The sequence below is a fragment of the Macrobrachium rosenbergii genome, chromosome 17 (genome assembly GCF_040412425.1).
Source record: "Macrobrachium rosenbergii isolate ZJJX-2024 chromosome 17, ASM4041242v1, whole genome shotgun sequence".
Classification (NCBI taxonomy): domain Eukaryota; kingdom Metazoa; phylum Arthropoda; class Malacostraca; order Decapoda; family Palaemonidae; genus Macrobrachium; species Macrobrachium rosenbergii.
Genome location: NC_089757.1, coordinates 26,185,765 through 26,209,165, shown reverse-complemented (window position 1 = coordinate 26,209,165; position 23,401 = coordinate 26,185,765). Strand labels below are relative to the sequence as shown.

General features: G+C 35.7%; 2 protein-coding genes across 2 annotated transcripts in view; one reads left to right on the top strand and one right to left on the bottom strand.

Moving 5' to 3' along the window:
* The window catches only part of LOC136847803 (capping protein inhibiting regulator of actin dynamics-like), a 346,484-nt gene that overhangs the window by 319,484 nt on the left and 3,599 nt on the right, over positions 1-23,401 (bottom strand). The window lies entirely within an intron of this gene.
* LOC136847806 (xanthine dehydrogenase/oxidase-like) overlaps positions 1,270-23,401 on the top strand; it is a 40,540-nt gene continuing 18,408 nt past the window's right edge. The window contains 15 exon segments of the mRNA XM_067119723.1: positions 1,270-1,637; positions 10,220-10,277; positions 11,552-11,648; positions 14,426-14,661; positions 15,613-15,729; positions 17,354-18,108; positions 18,547-18,691; positions 20,049-20,222; positions 20,342-20,418; positions 21,159-21,266; positions 22,485-22,557; positions 22,560-22,588; positions 22,731-22,781; positions 22,783-22,858; positions 22,861-22,899. Coding sequence (XP_066975824.1) covers positions 1,566-1,637; positions 10,220-10,277; positions 11,552-11,648; positions 14,426-14,661; positions 15,613-15,729; positions 17,354-18,108; positions 18,547-18,691; positions 20,049-20,222; positions 20,342-20,418; positions 21,159-21,266; positions 22,485-22,557; positions 22,560-22,588; positions 22,731-22,781; positions 22,783-22,858; positions 22,861-22,899 — 2,107 coding nt within the window. The 5' untranslated portion in view covers positions 1,270-1,565.

Below are 23,401 nucleotides of genomic sequence, written 5' to 3'. Positions count from 1 at the left end.
TATATATATATATATATATATATATATATATATATATATATATATATATATATATATATATAAATAAACGTTAATCAGTTTCCATAGCATGAGGTGGCTTCATATCAAAAAACAAAAGAACGGTCACCGGTACGCTTCAATTTGAAATTTTCTACATATGGGATAAAGTTCTACACAATAAGTTCATTAGCAGAGGGTTGAACCCCCTTATAGATACTGCACCATTCACCTGTGTCTTGCTAGAAATTTTCGCATCTCAAATATCAATTCCCACGGTCTTTCCCTTCCCCCTCCTAGCTCTTTTTAATTATACACACTCAAATGTGTGTGTATACGTCTATATATGTATGTAAGCGTGTGTTTATATATATATATATATATATATATATATATATATGAATAAATACATATATATATATACATATATATATATATATATATATATATATATATATATATATATATATATATATATATATATATGTGTGTGTGTGTGCGTGTGCACGCTTGTGCAAAAGAATCACTAAACTTTTACGTGATATCAAATTTACAACTTTGCCACAAAGAGGAGAAAACGTACTTCGAAAATGTGTCAGAATTACACGAAGGTACTTGGTACTCAGCTTTTCGATTTCTCGACTTTGCATGTGAACCTAAATATATATATATATATATATATATATATATATATATATATATATATATATATATATATATATTATATACTGTACATATATACATCTATATACACATACACACACACAGACACACACATATATATATATATATATATATATATATATATATATATATATATATATATATATATATAATATATATATATATATATATATATATATATATATATATATATATATATATATATATATATATATATATATATATATATATATTGCTTGTGAGATGGAAGAATGAAAGAGAAAGAAGTTAAGCACGCTTAAGAAATTAGTTTACGCTGAGGACAGAAACTGAGAGAGAGAATTATGTGTAGGTTTACAAACGACAAAAGAGTAACGCAAAATATTGCAAACAGGCCAGACAATGAACCTGAACGTAATCCATTACGTAACGACACTAGCGACGAAAATAGTGAGACATAACTTGCGGTGAAGTCGTCTGGATGCTTGAGGAGAGAGAGAGAGAGAGAGAGAGAGAGAGAGAGAGAGAGAGAGAGAGGTGGGGGGAGGTTGGGGCCTAAGAAGGAGGGGAAATATGATCTTCCAGAGTTACTGTGGCTTGAAGCCTAACGTAACACGATGACTGGTCTGGAATTGCGCGAGTGTTGATTACCGCCGGGCGGTGGCTGCGAAGCCCGCCAGGAGTGTTCGTGCGTCGATGAACCAAACAGCAGCATCCATCTAGTAAGACAAGCGGGACGCTTTCGTGACGGGCGGAGCGTTGTTACCTTTTGACATATCATTTGCTCTTCGGCCTGGTTTGTAACCGGAGGTATCGGAGGGGCTCGTGCGGCGACTGAGCGAGCGAGCGAGCGAGCGAGCGTCTTCTGCCAGCTCTTTCCTTGCGTTTCTGCGGCCTTCTCGACGATGCCGGCCTTCGACTCGCCAGAGGACGGCACCACGTCCAATACGCTCGTCTTTTTTGTCAATGGAAGGAAAGTGAGTGTGTTTTTTTTTATTTTATTTTATTGCCTTTTACTAAAGATTATTTACTTCTGTTGACTACCGTAGGATAAGAAATACATTGTAATTTGCGTAAAAGGACGTTCTTTAACACCTCATATTGCATTATGGCTGACTGCGTAAAGTAAAACGCAGTTTTCCAATAAAGGGCACAAGAAGCCGTAAGTCACGCTCGAGCGTGAAGATGGTCTGTTTTGGAAGAACCCAAATTTAATCTTTTTCTTAAAAATGTAGAAATAGGTCTTCTCAGACTTTTCCTATTGGAGCTAAGACTTTTAGTTCAGTGGTATGGTTAAAATGTTATAAACATTGTTAATATTTGTCAGAACTTTTCATTTACATTTTTCTGCAAAACGTAACACAGTTGACAACTTTTAGCTCTATTTTCTCCAGAACATAATAATATAGTTGAACAATTTATGGCAAATGATCACCGTGAATTAACAGAAAATCAGGAGGACGTGTCAAATCGAAATTTTTGGCCGAAAATTCTAAATTTATCCGATGAAGTGCTAAGATTTACACCATGGAACTTTTTATCGTCACCTGAAATGTTTATTACGTGCCTTTTCTCTGTGATTTTATTTCCTTGCGTTATGTGACCGCTCTGTAGGAAAACTCCACGAAGGAGTCGTTCATCTTTCGCCTGCTTTGTTCGTCAAGTCCGGATCGAAAGACCTTTGCCAGGCAGGATTCCTTTACCTGTGTATGTGGCAGGGTCGCAGCCACTTAAGTTTACCAAGAAATTGTTTGTTAATCTTCAATTTCAATGCAAAATGAATAAATAAATAAAGGTGGAAAGGCGGGGGGAGGGGGGTTGGCTGAGCGATAGTAGTCGAAGTGCATTGATAGTAATTTCATTCTCACTAAAACATCAACTTGCTAATCAAATCAACCATTCTAAAACGCTATACCTCGAATGCAGACTTCTAATACTATAATGTTAAAGGCCTATTCATGAACGAAAGAGCTCGACTTTACCTTGATTACCGGTGACAAATAATAAGCCAGTCCACAGAATTCATTCTCAACCACCACAGTTAAAATTCTGGTGCAATAAAGGCAAGTCTTTGCGCTTGTTTGAGAACATGACACGATTTGTAATATTTACCCACAAGTCTGCACGGCCACAAATATACACAACTGGGCTTTATAACAGCAACAGTCAACTTGGCATTTAAAGAAATTCCGGTAAATCTTACATCATTTCGAGATTACAACTCATTGCGTAATATGTCCTTGATAATAAAGAATAAATTACATTTGTGCATAAGACAGAGATGTAAAACATGATGAGTTTGTTCTTTCTTTCTTGTAAATCTCTCTCTCTCTCTGTCTCTATATATATACACAGATGATAACATGCATTATCAATTTATTTTTTTCTCCGTATCAGTAAATCACCATGACGCAATTTATTACGCGTAATGTGTTAACCCCTATTGACTGATAGGCTATCGTATGTGAGAGACCAGGCGCTCATGTCATTGTCCTCCTCAGGCCAACCCTCGTAAAAAACAATCGATCTAGCCCCGCCCAGACAAGTGAAGTGTAGCCACATTCAGACAAGTGAAATATAGCCACATTCAGACAAGCGAAGTGTAGCCACATTCAGACAAGTGAAGTGTAGCCACATTAAGACACGTGAAGCGTAGCCACATTAAGACACGTGAAGTATAGCCACATTAAGACACGTGAAGTGTAGCCACATTAAGACACGTGAAGTGTGTCGTGATTGTGAATGGGATACATGGTGGGGAAAATGTCCTTTTGTATCCATGTCCACTCGTCTGTTTCGACTCAGAATTCCCCTTCCGAAAATTACCTGCAATAACTTAGTATCTGATAACGGAAAAGGTTCTTGAAATATCAGTTTTTCAAACGTGATATTATTTGTGCATTATCGCTTGCACTTAATGATCCAGCGTGATGGGAAAAGTGGGAGAAAGATGAAAAATGCAAAAGTAGTTGAACCCACAGGTAAAGTTTGAGGTCAAAAGGCCTGTCTGCCAATCTCGAAGGCCCGAAATTCCATACCAGAACGAAGTGTGACACTATCATGCTCTCATAACGCTCAATGCTAAAAATAGAATACAGAATTTAAGCCAAAGGCCAAGCATTGGGACCTATAAGGTCAATCAGCGCTGAAAGGGAAACTGAGAGTAAAGAGGTTTTAAAGGTGTAGCAGGAGAAAACCTCGCAGTTGCACTATGTATCAACTGTTAGGAGAGGGTGGAAAATAAGATGGAAGAGAATATGAACGGAGGTACAATTAAAGGAATGAAAGAGGTTGCAACTAGGGGCCGAAGGGACGCTGCAAAGAACCTTAAGTAATGCCTACAGCCCACCACATGAGGTGCACTGAGGGCACTAACCCACTACGGGGCCCCCTAAATATTTTCGATGGGGTTCAGGTCCCAAGCTTGACTTGGCAAGTCTCGGATGCAAATTTGGTGGCAGTGCTATAATACGTACGAGTATGTATATACTGTAGATATATTCATACACACACACACACACACACTATATATACATATATATGTGTGTGTGTGTGATTGTGTATGTATTTAAACTATCGACAGAGGGAGGCAGAGGCAATCTTCTGCATTCATTTTGCTTTTCCGTGATTTAGTTGGACTTGGGGAGTTCGAAAAAAGCATTAGGTTGCCTGTCTATCACACACACACACACACACTATATATATATATATATATATATATATATATATATATATATATATATATATATATATATATATATATATATATATATAAAATAAAACTGGGTGGAACTGGCTGTTAGCAGGATGCTAACATGGAGTCTGAGATCCAAGACGTTTTATGAAAAGAAAATGACAAAATCACCGAAGAATTAAATAAACTCCGGCCTCTTTTAACAACAACTAAAATATCCCTTATGATAGCTGAACAACACTAAGGCGCATGACTGCTAATCGTGCTATTCTAGGTTCGCGAGGCATTACCTGCGCTATACGTCTCAACGAACAATTTCAGTATGGGTGATCTCGAAGGGCTCAGTCGTGAGTTTTGTTGATTGGTGAGTGTTATACTTCCAATGCATGAACATTGCTCAGCATTCGGAGCCATATAAAAACAAGAATCGATGCCATACCATATAAATATATATATATATATATATATATATATATATATATATATATATATATATATATATATATATATATGTGTGTGTGTGTGTGTGTATATATATATATATATATATATATATATATATATATATATATATATAGAGAGAGAGAGAGAGAGAGAGAGAGAGAGAGAGAGAGAGAGAGAGAGAATATATCTAAATATTTTGTCACAAACAACCCATTGGTATGAAATCCATTTTACCTTGGGAATAGGTTACACTCAAGTTGAATTGCATGGTAAGTACATTAACCTTGCAAGGACTCGAATTTATTCCTTTTGGGTTTGATATAGGAATAAAGTGATTTGGGTGTTATCATCCCATGTCAAATCAGATTTATTCCATTGCAAAAGATTATGAGTCTCCTGTTTCTTCAAATAATCGCAGTTCTAACATCAGTGAACCAGATTTTGCATAAAAAAACCGTTCAATAACAGAGAAAGAATTCACCCAGTAATGAAGTCGAAAAGAAATACTTTCATTTGAAATAACAAAAATTACTCGATTCCATGCCAGTCTGAATAGGTATAATACGCACAACTGTCGCTCTGTAAGAACTGTCGCTCTGTAAGAATAAACTTATGAGGTCAATCAGCGCTGAAAGGGAAACTGAGAGTAAAGGAGGTTTTAAAGGTGTAAAGGAGGAAAATATCGCAGTTGCAATGTGAATCAATTGATAGGAGAGGGTGGAAAGAATATGGAAGAAAGAGAATATGAAAGAAGTACAGCAAAAGGAATGAAAGAGGTTGCAGCTACGGTCCGAAAGGAGCCTGCAAAGAACCTTAAATAGTGCCTACAGTGCACCGCATGAAGTGCAATGACGGCACCATCCCCTGTAGAGAATTTTATACATAACATAAAGGAGTATAACACATCAGGAATAGCAAGCGCAATTTTAATTACAGAAGAGATTAGAGGGTTATAAGAAGCCCCAGTTAGAGTCACTACGGTCTTCTTTCATAAACAGCGTTATAAGAGATTAAATAAGATTAGTTTTTTTTTTATTAGAAAGCAAGTGAAAAGTAACTAAAATAACGCTTTGTCGTTGACTGGTTAGAAGGGCCATATCGATGGCATGATCTGTTTACCTTGTTGACATTTAGGTTCAAGTGAGGTTTGATTGATTAATGGATTTTAGGGATACATGCCAAGCACTGGGGCAGCTAAGGCCATTCAGCGCTGAAACGAAAATTGACAGTAAAAGGTTTGGAAGGTGTAACAGGAGGAAAACCTCACAGTTGCACTATGAATCAATTGCTAGGAGAGGGTGGACAGTAAGATGGAAGAAAGAGAATATGAACATAGTACAGTAAAATGAATGAAAGCAGTTGCAGCTAGGGGCCGAAGGGACACTGCAAAGACCCTTAAGTAATGCCTACATTGCACCGCATGAGGTTCACTGACGACACTAACCCCCTACGGGAGGTTCAAATGAGGACATGAAATCTTGTTTTTATCGCTTATCATCACTAAAATAACCGACTCTTCATAAAAAAAGGGGAAATATCATGTGTGATAAGATGTTTACGCATTGATCGAAACTAAGGTAGTCACAATATGCAATATTTTTAATTCACTGCATTGCAAGAATTGTCTTCAGTATCACACAACATTTGACGAGACTCGCCTTAAATCTTCATAAACTGAGACCGTGATATCTCAAAGCAGAAATAAAAAACCATACGTTTAGGTCATGTTCCAGAAAGTTAAGCAAAGCGTACAGTAAGCGCTTCATACCATTCCCCTGCAAAATTCGGAACTCTTCACTCTCCTCTATTTCCTCAGGCCTGTTAACCGTTTCCTTTTATGAGAAAGGTTTGGCGTCCCTTATGAAAGGAACTCCAAAAACAAACGTTTTTGATTTAGACAATTATGCCCGTCTCGGCCTCTTCACCAAAGGAAAGAAAATTTTATATAGAATAATGAAAATGTGAGAAAAATTACAGGACCTACAAATTCGATTCAGATATTAGTAAGCTACTGCTTTATTGCATCCATGGGAGTACCAACATTCTAATAGATGCCTAAGCTCATTCATAATTTCTTTATTTTTCAATAATATTTCCTCATGGAAGAAGTCAAACAAGACGCTGACACTGTACAGAATCATCAAAATGTAAGAAAAATTACAGGACCTACAAATTCGATTCAGATATTGGTAAGCTACTGCTTTATTGCATCCATGGGAATACCAACATTCCTAATAGATGGCTAAGCTCACTCATAATTTCTTTATTTTTCAATAATATTTTCATATGGAAGAAATCAAACAAGACGCTGACCTACAAAATACGCTCAAAAAGAACAGTAAGATCATTCTAGAAAAGAGAAAACAAAGAAAAAAATAACAAATGATCAGTAATCAAAGGTAAATTGACAAACAAATAAATATTCCTAAACAAGCAATGAAGAGTAAGGTGTTCAGATTCCTTGCGGTAAGGGGGTTAAGGGGAGGGGAGAGTCTAGACTTTTTACTCTTGATGTGCGGGGGTCGGGAGGGGATTGGTCAGAATTTACTAACAGTAAAATAATAAAAAAATAGTAAAAGAATAAAAAATAGTACAATAAAAAATCTTAAAAGATTTGACAGTGCGTGCGATCTTTTCGTTCTAAATACTCGATCGAGAAAATATTTAAATAACAATAGGAGTGAACCGAGAGTTATTATGCCATACCTTTACCTCTGATGTTATATCAGTTCATCAGAAAACATCAAACCAGCAAAGAAATTAAACCTCCCTATTGAATCCTCAGCATTTTAAAAGTAAGAATTTCAGATTTTAATGAAATGTGTTACTTTCATAATCTATGAATTTCAGATTTTAATGAAATTTGTTACTTTCTTAGTCCATGATTAAAAAAACCGCCCTAAATCTCTATATAATCATAATAAAGCACGGGTAAATGACAAACAAACAAAACTAATGCTAACAAAGGAAAAGATACGAATTTAATTATTTCTTAGATCATATCTCTCGCGTGAAAGAAGATTAGGTTTGGGATTAAAATCCTATCGCATCATCTTCGATTTCATTTCTTTCGAAGATCAAATTGCTTCAGAGAGAGAGAGAGAGAGAGAGAGAGAGAGAGAGAGAGAGAGAGAGAGAGAGAGAGAGAGTACACTGCGGGATCCTGACACTTTGAGTCCTTCGCCAGGTTAAATTTCTTTCAAATATCGTTTTCACCCAAGTTCATTGGGTTACTGGGCATGAAAGAACCTTGCATAACGGTAAGTCTATCTCTGCGGTGCAGCTGGTGTAGTGAAACTGCAAAAAAGACTTTCAGAAAGTCAACTTTTTTTTCTAGACTTTTCTACGCTTGTTTACGGATTAAGTAAGCAGATATAAACAGGTTTGAGATGCGCCGAGACCACTGGCGTTTGTGACCCTAGTTTATGACAGTAGAGCACTCGATCAATCAGTCAGTGAGCGCATGAGAGCACGGGTATAGTCTATCCTTTAAATTGCGTATAACTATCACACATTACCCTGCAGTTAAACACTCAAAACCTTTTTAAAACCGGGAAAATTACAGTATGATGAACTAAGCGGGTCCTTGTAAATGCAACACAGTTCACCTATTTTAATATTCGATATTTTTCCAGTGCAACATTTATTATGAATACATTGATTTAAAACTTTATCATTTCCAAGAAATCACTCCCTGAAATAGTCTAATTTTTAGTTCATTCTAAAACTGATCAGGTAAAAGAATTAATGCCCTTAATAACACCCCTATGTCTGGGAAATAAATTTGTCATTACTGTTAAAATCCTCCTGTTAATTCTTGGATGATATCTTGCTAAAACTGAACCATTTACTTTACCATTTCATGGAAAACTAACACATTACGGTCCCTTTCAAATTCACCATTAATACAAAACTACATTCTCTCTCAAAATACGCAGGATTTTTTATCCAATACATAAAAGACCTGAGGCTGCATCTAGTGGCCACAGATATTTTCCAGTCGCTCAAACAAGTTTTACCAGGCTTTCCACCTAACTCCATTTGTGGTCCAAAAAATTGTTTTACCATTATTTAACTTACTGACCTTTAAAACAATGTAGTTGCACTCGCCCGCTAAACTGGTTTGCAAGCGAAAACTAACCGCCCTGTTTTATTGTACTTTTGGGAATTGAGAGAATTTTCTAATTAATGTCATCTTCCGTAACAGTAACGCAACTGAGATTTCCAGAATGTTCTCGTTTATGTAACAGAATTCATATATCAAAGTATAATAAATCTATATTATCAACCCCTGGTTACTGCCGCTAAGAATTAACATAATTAACCTTATGCCATAGCGCTATAAAGATAGCATTTTTGATCACTGCCATATCCATAATTCTATTCCAGGAAAGTTAAGTCTTAATTGGTGAAAGCTAATGAAACAATCATAATAAATTACTGATAACGGATTTTTTTCCTTGTACTAAAATGCTTGCGACTGATCATTTTGCTTAAAGCTATTCGGTAACCTATTTATCTAATTCATTAGAACTACTGTCGGTCATGTTCTAATTCAGGCAAATTTTTACTCACACTTCCCCTTTCAACATCCAAGGTAATTAAATGAGAATCATTACCAAATTCACCTTTCTGAAAAAGACTACAGTGCTAAAGTACGATAGGTAGGCCTAATGTGGTAATCCTTGATATTTTCATCGGCCTAATCAGCGTTACTCACTAATTGAGAGAAATAACCCTGTTTGTGTGACATACAGGATTATTTCTCTTAGTAAATTTCAGTCCTGTAAAATCAAGAATAACAACTCCCTTATCAATAAAGCAATGGCTTTACCTCGTAAATGCTCTGCAATCTTGTTTACATCGAGCTTAATATATTTATTGATGCTTTATAAACAAACATAACGCAAGAAGAGTGCGCACACACACACACACACACACACACACACATATATATATATATATATATATATATATATATATATATATATATATATATATATATATATATATATATATATTATATCTTCACAAATACTAAGCCACAAATAACTATAAATACTGAATTCACTATACCTTGAGAATACTTCCCCCTGGGTGTTGTAAATTATTCCCAAGGTATACTAAATTCCACACTGAACGATATGTGGCTTAATATTTGTGAATATAAAAATAGTTCCCGTCTATAAGGCAAAAATTAGATATATATATATTAATGAATTTTTGTCTTACATTTATATGTATATATATGAAATATATATATATATATATATATATATATATATATATATATATATATATATATATATATATATTAAATCTATATAAATATATTAAATCTATATAAATATTATATCTATATATACATACATATACAGATAAGGAACAGAACGGACATTATTAACCATCTTTCTTTTCTAGATTACAGAAGAAAACGTGGACCCAGAATGGACTCTCTTGACGTACCTGCGCAAAAACCGTATCCTTTTCAACGATTAGCTGCCATTAAAATTAATCAATTTTTTTTGGTCAACGTGCACGTGTTTAAAATATATATTATATATGTGTGCGTGTGTATGTATATACACAGTGTGTATATATATATATATATATATATATATATATATATATATATATATTCAATCAAAAAAAGTCATATATATATTATATATATATATATATATACATTTATATAGATATAAATATATATGCAATATATATATCCATATATCTATCAAACCATAACATTTTGAACACTCAGAATTTTTATATTTCCTTTTTACTAATAATTTTATTCATTAGCCATAAATTCTAGGGTAAAATGGTCGGTAGCTTGCTACGCAATATTTAACAATGTAATAACTTCGTGTAAAAAATATAAATGAGTTATATGCACATGAAAACGAAACCAAACAGAAATTACTAAGTTGGATAAGTAAAGGCAAATGACCTTAGCGCTTCAAGATACCTTAACAGCAACTTTGAAATCTGAAGCATCCACGAATGTACACCAGCACCAAAATAAAATGAAAATGACCAGTTAAGGCTTACAATAGCGTTAAACCACTCCTTTGAAAAATCTTAAGCCTTTGGTATGATGCTGAAGGGTCCCTAGAACGGAACCCCTCTGAGTAACTGACATCATTTGCTCATCTCATGGAAACCACTAACAGGTCTGAAGCTCTTAACTTGATGCCATTTAAGCAGCCAAAATGTTTCTTGATTTATCATTCAGCTTAAGTCTCAAAAATCAGAATGCTCTTCCTGGAGTAATTACCTGTTTATAGAATCGCATTTTCTTCATCACAGTCTTTCAACAGCAATACTTTAACTGGCTATTCTGCACAAAATCTTTTATCCCCCGTAGGTGGGTAATGCCGTCAGTGCACCTCTCGCGGTGGACTGTAGGCATTACATAAGGTTCTTTTACGGTCCCTTCGGCCCCTTTCTCCAACCCCTTTCAATTCGTTTTACCGTACTTCCGTTTATATTCTGTTTCTTCCACCTTATTTTCCACCCTTTCCTAACAACTGTTTCCTAGTTTCACTGCGAGGTTTCTTCCTGTTGCACCTTGAAAACCTTTTTACTTCCAATTTCCCTTTCAGCGCTGAATGACCTCATAAATCCCAGCGCTTGGCCTAAATTCTACATTCCTTATTCCTTCACGGCCACTTTGCCCATAGAAAACTTCTATTCTTGTATATGTATGCTGTGCAAGAATACCCTCCCGATTTTCCCTTAACAATATTTCAGTTCGACTTACAGGTGCCAAACTTGGCTGTGGAGAGGGTGGCTGCGGTGCTTGTACCGTTATGTTGTCGCGGTACGACCATGAACGTCTCATTACAAGGTGAGCACAGTTGGTTAGTTTACCTTAAGCTGGCCTTATGCCAGCAGAGGCCTTTGCCTAAAATGTGAATCAACGAATGTTGTTACGTTATTAAGTGAGCTATATTTCGGAACTGAATTCTTTCGAATTGTATGACAGAAATAGAGTAAAGAAAAAAACATTTCAAATTCGGAAATAAATATCTTTCCCCTTTTTTGCCGGAGGTTTGGATGCCTGGTTTAGAACAAGGTCTTACACAACCGTCTACAAAGATAGTGAACTCTTTTAAAACTTCAAAAAGTCACAAGTGCAATGGTGTCAGCAATAGAGTACTCCAAACACCTCAAAGTATTATGACCCACATAATATGGTTGCTCACGTAAACTCGAGGCTTAACCCTGCCTTTGACATCTTGTCTCGACCCAGTTTCCCAGAGTAATCTTCCTTAAACACAGTTTTCAACTAAACATAGTTAAAACTTAAGTTACTATTGAAAATCATTGGTCAGTGTCACGTTATTTTGAGAAATGTAAGGTCGTATTATTCTTAACTATTCTCATAATGAGTTAATGTGATTTTGTTATACCATTATACGGCAACTATATGGTACCTGCTTCATCAATGTGAATAACTTTTGCCAAGTAATCTTATATGAATTGCATATTCATGTTACGTAAACATGTAAACATTTTTATGCAACGTGAGCAGAGCAGACAAGACTCGAACTCGCCTAAGCCTCTTCTTTCAATTTCAGTCATGTAACTAACCGGAATGTGAAATAGGAAAAAAGTTCGATATTCCTTTTGAGATGGCGATTCTTTAGCTCTGGTAAAAGACACATCACGCTAAAGAGGCCAGTGTTGCCATTTCAAGGAGACTGTGCCATTGTGTGGCATATTATTACTCTCCAACACGTTTATCTTTTGTGTCGTGGTGTCAATCACGTTCGTGATGAACTCAGGAAGAGATTAGACTTAGGTTAGATGTCACTCTTTTTTTTATGAGCACAGAGAGGTAACGGCTTCGAATATTTCCGGTAATGTATTGAATCCAGCACAAACAGATGCTTCCGCCCCAGCTGAAGCTATTGTCTGAATTTATTGGTACTACTGGCCATTGTGCAATAGCGAATACTTCACGGTAAATCAGTGCATATATTTAAGTATAACGGGAAAAAATTAGGAAATAACGATAAAACCAACTGTTTACTGGAATACAATGGAATGTAAGTACTGTTATAACGATGCCTGATTTTACCGCCAGTTTTGGTTTGTCCTACTCCACTAGAATACAAATCTAAGATTCATGCAGAGCAGCATACCATGATAAACAAACCAAGTTCAACAAATGGCAAAGTATTGTTCCCGCTTGAACTACCAGGACTTCTTAGCTGAAAGCAATCGTGAAAAGCTAGCTTACAGACTAGATGAGAAAAGTTGTAACGGTAATTTGAAAACCAAACTAAAACTAACAACCCGGCCTCATTTTTTATTTAAAATTATTATCTTATATTAGCTAATGATGAGAAACAATTTAGCAACAGAAAGGACACAGCAAAGTTGAATCATATGGCCTTTAGTTCCAGTCTTCTTCTGGCGTTCCAGCGTTAACTATGATAATTACAGACCAATCTCAACTATTCCAGCTGATGATTGGATCTTTCAGCTTTATGCTGTACCTCGAACCTAGAGATTTGCTGACAGGCAGTAGCTTAGCAGAATTTGTCAGGCAGTTGTGATAACCTTGCAAACCTATGCCCAAGACCACCTTGACAAATAATATGATTTCACACCTGCTGTTACTGTAATCATCTATCATATCATAAGTATAAACGCCCTAACTTCAGAGTCAATGTACGTAATCTTGTTCGGAGATTTGTAACAACCAGCGGCAGAGTTATTAATTATGCTTTTAGTGAGCCTAAACATATCAGGCCTGATGTTCCATAGGGTAGAATTTTTGTTGCTTTTAGTTTGAATAATGACATGAATACTGGCTTTCAAAGTAAGAAAATGTATAATGTGGATAACGCAGCTCTTGTTGTAGTTAGCTGTTCTTGTCAATGTAAAATCAAGCGTTTGCTAACCTTAACAGATATTCAAAATAAATTGGTAAAACATATCAGTTGTGAATGAAGTTGAACGCCACCAAAACTGAGGATTGATCAGCTTATCATGTAAAGTGCTCCTAATCCATAATTCAATAGGCATATGAAAATCTGACAATACTGTACGTCGCATTTGACTTTAAGCTTTCTAGTATATAAACTCGAAAACATACCAAATGCTGCCAGAAAACGGGGCATTTTTTCGTAAGGCTTTCCTTATCTACAGAAATACGGATATTGGTGCCTTTACTATCACAGCACCGCCGAGATATTTATATCACCGCTACTACAGAAATAACCTGAAATCTCTAGCAGAACAGAGTGTAGGTATAGATACGTTCCTTTCTCTTTTAATGTGGTGAAATACATGAATATATATATTTCTAATTTTATTTCATCTATATTTTTATTTTAATTTTTGTCTATATTTCTATTCTTATTGAATATCACTCTAATTTCAAGTATAAAAACACTAAATCACTCAACTTTTACATTAAGTGGTCCACAAACCTGAATTCTTTACTACTATACCAGCAGACTTTAAAGGGCACGCAGAACCAATATTTGTTTCAAAGTGGTTTCTTTTACCCACCTTAATATCGCGACAGAGCTACGCTATCACACAACTTACAGATTTTTTACCAATTATGTTAATCAAAATGTATTAACATTTTTCCATTCCTTCCTACAGGCATTATTCCGCCAACGCTTGTCTCACTCCTGTGGCAGCAGTTCATGGTTTAGCCGTGACAACTGTGGAAGGCATAGGGAGCGTTAAAGACGGCCTCCACGCAGTCCAGGATCGCCTGGCCAGGGCTCATGGGTCACAGTGTGGATTCTGCACACCAGGGATTGTTATGTCCATGTACGTTCTCCTTAGGAACAAAAACCTCCCCTCCATGGATGATATTGTCCAACATCTTACAGGTACGGAGGCTGGGAAATGCATGTGCATGTTCTAAGTATTTTCCCTTTAATCTGTGTACTTCAGAAGAGTCACTGCTATTGACTTTTCTTATTAGCCTAGTATATGTTATAATATACAGTACTCTTCTCCATGTACATAAATGAACAAACAGACACACAACACTCAAATATATAAACATAGGCTAAATGTAAGCATAATGGTGTGATCGGTAGCATTCTAGCCTACTTAGCTAAAGGACAAATGTTCGACCCCTAGACAGGATCGGGGAATAGGCACTCCCGATTAAGAAACCATTTTGCTTCAATAGACCCAAGCAGTGAGTTATGTACCTGGGCGTTGCACAGCTGTGGTGGTCACGACAGGGTAAAAATAAATAAAGTAGCATGAAACTAGCAACCTCTTCCAAAGACTTGTCGGTAGGCTAACACCCTCTGGCACCACCCCCTCTGCGCTAGACAAGGCATAGGGTGAAAAAAGCATATAGCAAATACCTGCAGACACACACGTGCATGTGCACACACCCACACACATATATATGTGTTTGTTTGTGTGTGTGTGTGTGTGTGTGTGTGTGTGTGTATTAGGCTGTCCCTCTTAACAGTTGTTGGCTCCAGAGAAAAATCAACATAACAGTCTGCCACATTCATAATCTAACTGCTAAACCTTGGTTGAACCTCCAATCAGAAAACTGCACACTTTACTTCCTTAACGGTGAACTGACTAAGCCATCCCCTCATACGTTCCAACCTATGCTTCCACGGACAATTCAATTCTCAAAATCTTTAGCATACAACCTGCTACCTCCCATGTTTTACCCATTCTGTGACTCTCCTCCTGTGGGTTTGTTTATAGAAACATAGTTAATCGTGAACAAAAATAACCAATAACACAATTAAACGACACCCTTTAGCAATATCATTCAGTTACTGACAAGATACAAATAATTTCAGGAAACCTGTGCCGATGCACTGGCTACAGAGCCATTTTGGACGGCTTCAGCAGTTTCACAGGCGAATTTTCCACAAAAGTCTGCTCCGCCGGAGTTAAATGTTGTCGGGCAAAGGAAGGTGGGTTGACTGAAATGAAATATTTCATGTATTGACAAGAGAGAGAGAGAGAGAGAGAGAGAGAGAGAGAGAGAAAATTAAAAGTAAAGTACTCGCTTCTGTTTTCTGTTTTTCAGGTCCTCATATAAAACTGAAACTACTGTCAATATGTTTCAGGAATCCATTCACATCTGAAATGTGAGGGGCAAAGAAAGTGATTTCTGGACCATTTCATCCTCATCATTTACCTGCCAATATGAGGGAAAACGCCACTGGTATTACCTACGAATCCTGTTTCAGGATAATTAATTCAATGTTATCACTGATAAAAGACGAACCTCAATAATGCAGTAATTTAACCTTAATCCTTGAGAGTAGCACCTTTTATCAGCAACCTAGATTAAGGGTAGCTTTGTTTATAAAAAAATATAAAAAGTTTCAGACATTCTAAGACCTCGCCATCGCGGTTAGTCCCTTGTTTATGGCTTTACCTGATATCTGTCAATTAATGTAGTCTGTGTTCTAAAGAAACAGTCTTGAGTAAATCTTGGTAGTTCTTAATGATTTTTATTTCTTTGTGCGCTTACTGAAATACCAACCATACCATAATGTGTTGAATGCATTAGCACTTAAAATTTGTGTGGGTGGTTCGCCAGGTGTAGCTTTTCAAGTCATTTGATTATTTTTCATGTTCCATTTTAGCAGTTATTTATAGGTTACGTGATTAGATTTTTCAGTGCCTCTGCAGGTTAAATAAACTATTCATCATTTAGGAGAAAATAATTTACCACAATTACAGGGCTCACTTGTTGTTTCTTAAAAATGAAGTATTTTAATACGTTAACAAACAATTTCGTTGGCATGAGAGTGAAGATGCTGGCGGTGGGATTTGTTCCGCTTTGGCTATCTCTCGGGCTATCCATACTGTCCAGTGACACCGGCTGCTTGAGGTGACCACCGTTATCGTTTTTGATCGAGCTGGCCTTTTAAATGCCCTCCCTGACAGCGTGTCAGCGAAACTGAGGTTTGGCAGAGACCGACAAAAATTATGCCATATCTCTTTGTTTTTTATGACAACAAAATAGGTTTGTACGGAAAATAGGTGAAGTCAAATATGTTTTTAATATTACCTTTAAATTAATAACAATTTTTCTATTTCACTTTTATCAGGCTCTAACAAAGATAACTTTTAATCTTAACAATACGTTCGAGTGCTTGAAAGACTATAGTCATGCAGTATTCGGAATGTCAGCAATATTAGTGTAAAACATGTACTCAATATATCTACTTTTATGATACAGTAGGGATTGTCTAGTGAAGGAAATTAGCTTAATTGCATTGTCCATATTTAATTACCCTCAACCGTAATTGTTTAGCGCTAGTGCCATAAATGTTGCTCCAAAATGTTTGACAAGAGATATTTAACAATAATGTGCGCAGGCGGAGGTTGTCAGGTATTAGGGTGATCTTTGTTCGCCATACTACGTTGTGCAGTTCAGTAATTTTACTTCACAAATGCGGATTTTAATAGATTTCATCATGAATGTTCCTACAAAAAAAAAAAAAAATGCATTTAAATACTACATTTTGCGATCCAGTGTCCGGTAGTCATTTATTTTACTTCTGACCGTCACTTGCATTTCAGGATGCGGAAAGACTGTTCAAAATGTCAAAGCAGAAGATGGTCAGAATGGCCACAGTGAGAATGGTACCGAAGAGTGCGTCCAGAACGGTAAGGTGGCATTTGTTCAAAATGGCTGCAGCAAATTCATGCAAAATTCCAGTGAGTATACAGACAAGAACAGCTACAAGAAAAGGATTCCTAACAGTAATGGAGACACTTGCTATAAAGGGCATCACGAATATGAACAAAATGGCCATGGTGATAAAATGAGGAGTGTCCTGAATAGAGATAAAGATGAAATTTGTGTTCAGCATTTTAATGGAACAGTTTCACAAAATGGCCATGATGACTGTGATAAAATGATTGTCCTGAATGGAAATGGGGATGAAATCTGTGTTCAGCCTGTAAAAGGAACAGTTTCACAAAATGGTCATGACGTTTATCAGAATGGTCATGGCCAGAATGGTTACGATGCTGACCAAAACGGCCAAGAAACGATCCTAAATGACCAGAATGGCCACGGAACCTATGGTCAAAATGGCTTTGGAGGCATTAAACAAAACGGATACCAGGATGCCCGAAGAACCAATGGAGATATACAGAAGGCCGCTGTGAAAACGTATGGAAATACCAGTACTGGTTCTCAGAAGATTATCGAAAATGGGATAAAAGGGTCTGTTAAAAATAACGGAACTGTGGAGAGCAAGGTGCTTAATGCAGTTTCTTGGGCACCATATGATCCTACTCAAGAAATTATATTCCCTCCTGAGCTGAAGGTAAGGTTGCTATATTTTTGTTATATATTTGTACGGAGAGAGAGAGAGAGAGAGAGAGAGAGAGAGAGAGAGAGAGAGAGAGAGAGAGAGGAAGCTATCGCCTTCATAAATTCAGTTGGCTCTTTTTTATTTCATGATTAATATTATCTCACCTCATCAAGCACGACTTCCCGTGAACGCAGCCCACATTTCTTAAACATCATCAGCTATACAAATATTCTTTCTTTCTGTGATATATAACTTTCGCTATTATAGTGACGAGTTTCAACAAAACATGAAACAAGAAGTAACGAAGCAGGTACAAATGGTTTACTTCAGGACATGTTTTGCCACCAGATCTAAATAAATAACTCTGGTTTTAATTTAGCTTATAACCTTTGAACATAAACAGCAAAATAAAACAGGAATTCACATATTTTTCCTCTTAATTTAATCCAGGTCATGAGCAAGAGACTGGACAGTGAAATGCTTGAATTTAAAGGAAAGAGAGTGGTTTACTACAGACCGGTATCGTTCGCACATCTCCTGGACCTTAAGTATCGATTTCCTCACGCTAAAATTATAGTTGGTAACACTGAAGTCGGTAAGTAAAACTGGATTTTTTTTTAGTCCTTTACATAAACGACCCGTTTTGAATGAATGATTTTAAGTTATCAGGCGTCGTGATTTCTATGGCCATTGACGCCGATGTTAATTAAGGACTACATAGTGTAGTATATTTATAGTATAATTAAAACTTGTAGGAAATAAAATCATACCTTATGTAAAACTTCAGCTTCTAAAATATATTTAAAAATGCCACTAGCATCATACATTACATCCTTTGACCTTTTACAAACTTATAGGAATGGAATATAGAGTTTAGGTCAAAGGCCAAGCACTAGGACCTATAAGGTCATTCAGGGCTTTACGGAAATTGAGAGTAGGTAGGTTTCAAAGGTATAACAGGAGGAAAACCTCTAAGCTGCACTATGAAATAATTGTTAGGATAGCAAGATGGAAGAAATAATATGAATGAAGATACAGTAAAAGGAATGAAAGGGGTTACAACTAGGGGCCGAAGGAAAGCTGCAAAGAACCTTTAGTAATGCCTACAGCGCACCCTGTGAGGTGAAGTGACGGCGCTACCCCTCTACAGGGACATACTTTATAGACAATTTGTATAAGATGCGTGAAAGTTTCAAGTTGAAAGTATTTGATTTAAAACTACATTCACTCTTCTCATCTATAGTTTATATATATATATATATATATATATATATATATATATATATATATATATATGTATGTATGTATACACAAGTATATATATATATATATATATATATATATATATATATATATATATATATATATATACTACTGTATATACACGAATGACACTAAAAGTTAAACTAAGGTTCAAATTATACACACACACACATATATATATATATATATATATATATATATATATATATATATATATATATATATATATATATATTAAATGGTAGAGAAGCATGTACACGTTTACGGTCAATATCCTCGTTTAAAAGTCAGTGCCTTCCGAAGGCAGTTAGCTGAATTGTTCCACACAAATTACATGGAAAATAATACTACAGTGCTGATTAACTGCACTTCTCTCCAGGCGCTAGCTTCCGAGCAGAAAATATAGAAAGCAAAGCTAAACATTTTGTTCCTAATGTTATCATATCAACCGTACGTCAGGAATTTAATGTTTAATGTACAGTAAACATGGCCAAAAAGTAATTATGCATGAGGTACACACACACACATAATATATATATATATATATATATATATATATATATATATATATATATATATATATATATATATATATATATATATATATATATATTCTCACTCTAACTCATGGATACCAGTTATATCAAATTGATATTAACATCTCTGCAACATCCTTTATTTACACACAGGAGTCGAAGTGGCATTCAAGAAACAACACTACCCAGTCTTAATTAATCCCACGCGTATCCCAGAGCTCAATACAACTGAAGTTCTCAAGTCAGGAGTTAGGGTTGGCGCGGCCGTCACCTTAACTGAATTGCAGGAATTGTTGACGCGACTAGTTCAGACTCATCCATCCGTGAGTTAATATTTGTTTAATCTTATGCTAACCTGTCTCATTTATCTCATTATGCATGATTCTTTTTTAAAATTTTATATGGATGCATTTGTTTCCACTTTACTAACAAGTTTTCACTTTCAGCTCATCTCACGAAAAATTACACCGCTTTGCTAGAAATGCTGAAATGGTTTGCCGGGCAACAAATACGGAACACTGCAGTGAGTTAAAAATTCTTCATTCATTTGTGAAAAACCTATGCTTGCAATTTCGAGCTATGCCTCACTATTTCTCTACCAGACAATATTTGCGCCTTGCTTAAGCTATTTTTTTTTTTTCGAAATCATGTTTTGTAAAATTTCTTATGTTTGGTTATTTTCGAGTTTTTCATTTAACCTATTCGCAATCCTTGTGACGCAATTACTAGAATTTTTCACTTGATTGTTACTGTGATGCCATTTCTTTACATATATTTTATCTTCTAAATTCCTTCTGTTCTGTTGTCACAATCTTCTTTTTCTTATACAATTTATAGAGTATTGCTACTTGCAATCAACATCGATTTTATATTATACAGTCAAGAACTTTCTTGTAGATCTAAGTTTTCTTGTTTCTAACTTTGAAGATTGTTTGCGTACTTCTTTTCAGTTCACCTTATTCAATCACGGAACTCTTATTTTTTTCACATATTTGGCTTTTAATGCATTTTTGAAAGGAGTTTGCAATGTTTTTACATTACCCTTTTATTTCCGTTCTTTAAAAAACATTCTTCTTGGCTTTGCAAAATCAGTCCTCCTGTCCTCTAGTTTTGCCTATGCCTCAACGAAAATGTAATTTTGCTTTACAGTTCAAGAGATTCTGTTTGTCTTTTCTAATGAGAGAATCTTACGACATTCTTCACTCAAAGTGTACCATAATCTCATGCTAATTCTTCTTTTCATTTACCCTCTTCCATTTTCAGAGCATAGGAGGAAACATCATGACCAGCTCGCCAGTCAGTGACTTAAGCCCCGTTTTAGTCGTTGCAGGAGTAACACTAACATTCACCAGTTTAGGTAAAATAAATAATGTCCTTGTTCCTGATTGCTTGATTCTTTACAAGCCTTGAACGAATTAATTTTCGTTAAACCTAATTTCATCGGAATCCGTTAAAGACCAATTCACGAAACTAAAAAGGAATATAATAATTATAAGCCCATGTATTGCTCTTATTTACGTATTTTTCTCTTTACTTATCGAAAAAATTCCAGCTCAAGATAAATATTTCGTTCTTATTCTACTCGTTCAAATAATTTGAAGACAACGTCAGGGAAACATCTTTTTAACTTATTTTTGTTGCGAACTGGGCTAATGTGAGATTAAATATCAGCTGTCCTTTTCTGTTAACAGGTAATTTTCTTTTTATCGCATATCCCAATTCCTCGCTTAAGAGAAAATTACGTGCTAAACAACCATCCTGAATATAATCGAACTGATATAGAGTGAATGAAAACAACATACTATGGTTTCCATAGTTGATGCTCTTTTCAAGGCCGTCAAGCTTATTTTCGCATTTTTAACTTACTTTCGTGTCCACTGTTGATGCTCTTTCTTCGAAGTTGTTGAACCGATTTTTGTTTCGACTGTTGATGCTGTCTTCAAGTATTAAAGCTTATTCGTGTCTTCATTTTTTTATGCTCTTTCTTCGAAGCTGCTGAAATGATTTAGATGTGGAGAAAACTATGAACAATAACAATATAACTTTACAGTGTGTGGAATACCCGGTAGTAATATCGTCAGTCATTACAATTTAGCATATAAGCTCCCTCGACCACCTGTGTGGGATGAGGCTGAACGCAGCCAAAAATTAATGCATCGAACGGCGAGGACAGACCTACTAGTCTTCCCACCTCACCCCGTCTCATGCTATCCCCATTCTTCCCCAAAGGATCAGCGTATGGTTATTGTTTATGCTTACAGTCATGAGGCACAAAAAAAGAACCCAATAAAAAAAATTGCCGGCATAAGGTTTACACGAGCACAGTCGGCAAAAGTTTACAAGTGAAAATCGGTCTTTCTGCACAGAACTGATAGAGAGGATTAAAAAGCATTATCAATATGGTTAACATTGCTTACCTATAATCGTGGGTGCGTATGTAAAGAGAGAGAGAGAGAGAGAGAGAGAGAGAGAGAGAGAGAGAGAGAGAGAGAGAGAGAGAGAGTTAGTGTAATCCTTACGTCTGGTTGATAGATGTAGAGAAAAGACTAATCGTGTAATTTATTCTTTTATAATCTTTTCAAGGAGGAGAAACGTGAGGTTGTTATGGACGAAAACTTTTTCACTGGCTACAGAACAAACGCAGCTCAGTCGAATGAAGTTTTGAAAGTGTCTTCATCCCTCACTCGAAACAGGTAAAGATAAATTCTCTAAGATTAGTATAATTTTTAGGTTTATAATCTTTCATGACATTTGGTCAAGTATTTTCTGTAAGTCATTAAGACTGTACGGCCTCATTTATAAAGAAAATGAGCCTAAAAATAAAAACATTTACAGGACGAATTCATCAGAACCTACAAGCAATCGAGGAGGAAGGATGACGATATTTGCTATAGTGAACGCCGCTATGAAGGTGGACATTCGTCCCGAATCTTGCGTCATGTCCAGCCTCAAATTGGCATTTGGAGCATGGCAGCCAAGACTTTAACAGCTCCTAGAACTATGAAGATAATTTCTCTCTTTCTCTCATCTTTTCCTAAGTCAAGTTTTTTGTGGACAAGCGACATTTCTTTGCTTACAATAACAATAAGATATCATCTATATATAAAACAAATTATTTATACACGTACAGAGTTGTTAAACGGAAGTTCAAACTTATATACCATCAATATTTATGTTTACCTTCGTCAGGCTAAGCCAAAATAAAGTACTCAATGAGTAATAATAAAGAAAAACCTCATACATCATTTTGATTAAATTAGTCGGACAATCCGGGAAAGAATTCAAGTACTAATGGGTCTATCAATAAAATGAAAACTAACCATGGAAAGTGATTTAAGCCTTGTGGTATTTATAAAAACTTAACTCCGATTTCACTGGCTAATTTTTTTTCTTGCTTCGCAAGGGCGTGACTTTAAATTAAGGGCAGTTTTTTTTAATTGCATTCAAACTAATTGGCTTCCAGTTTGCTGTAATGAGTGAATACTACTTAAATAACTGAAATTACT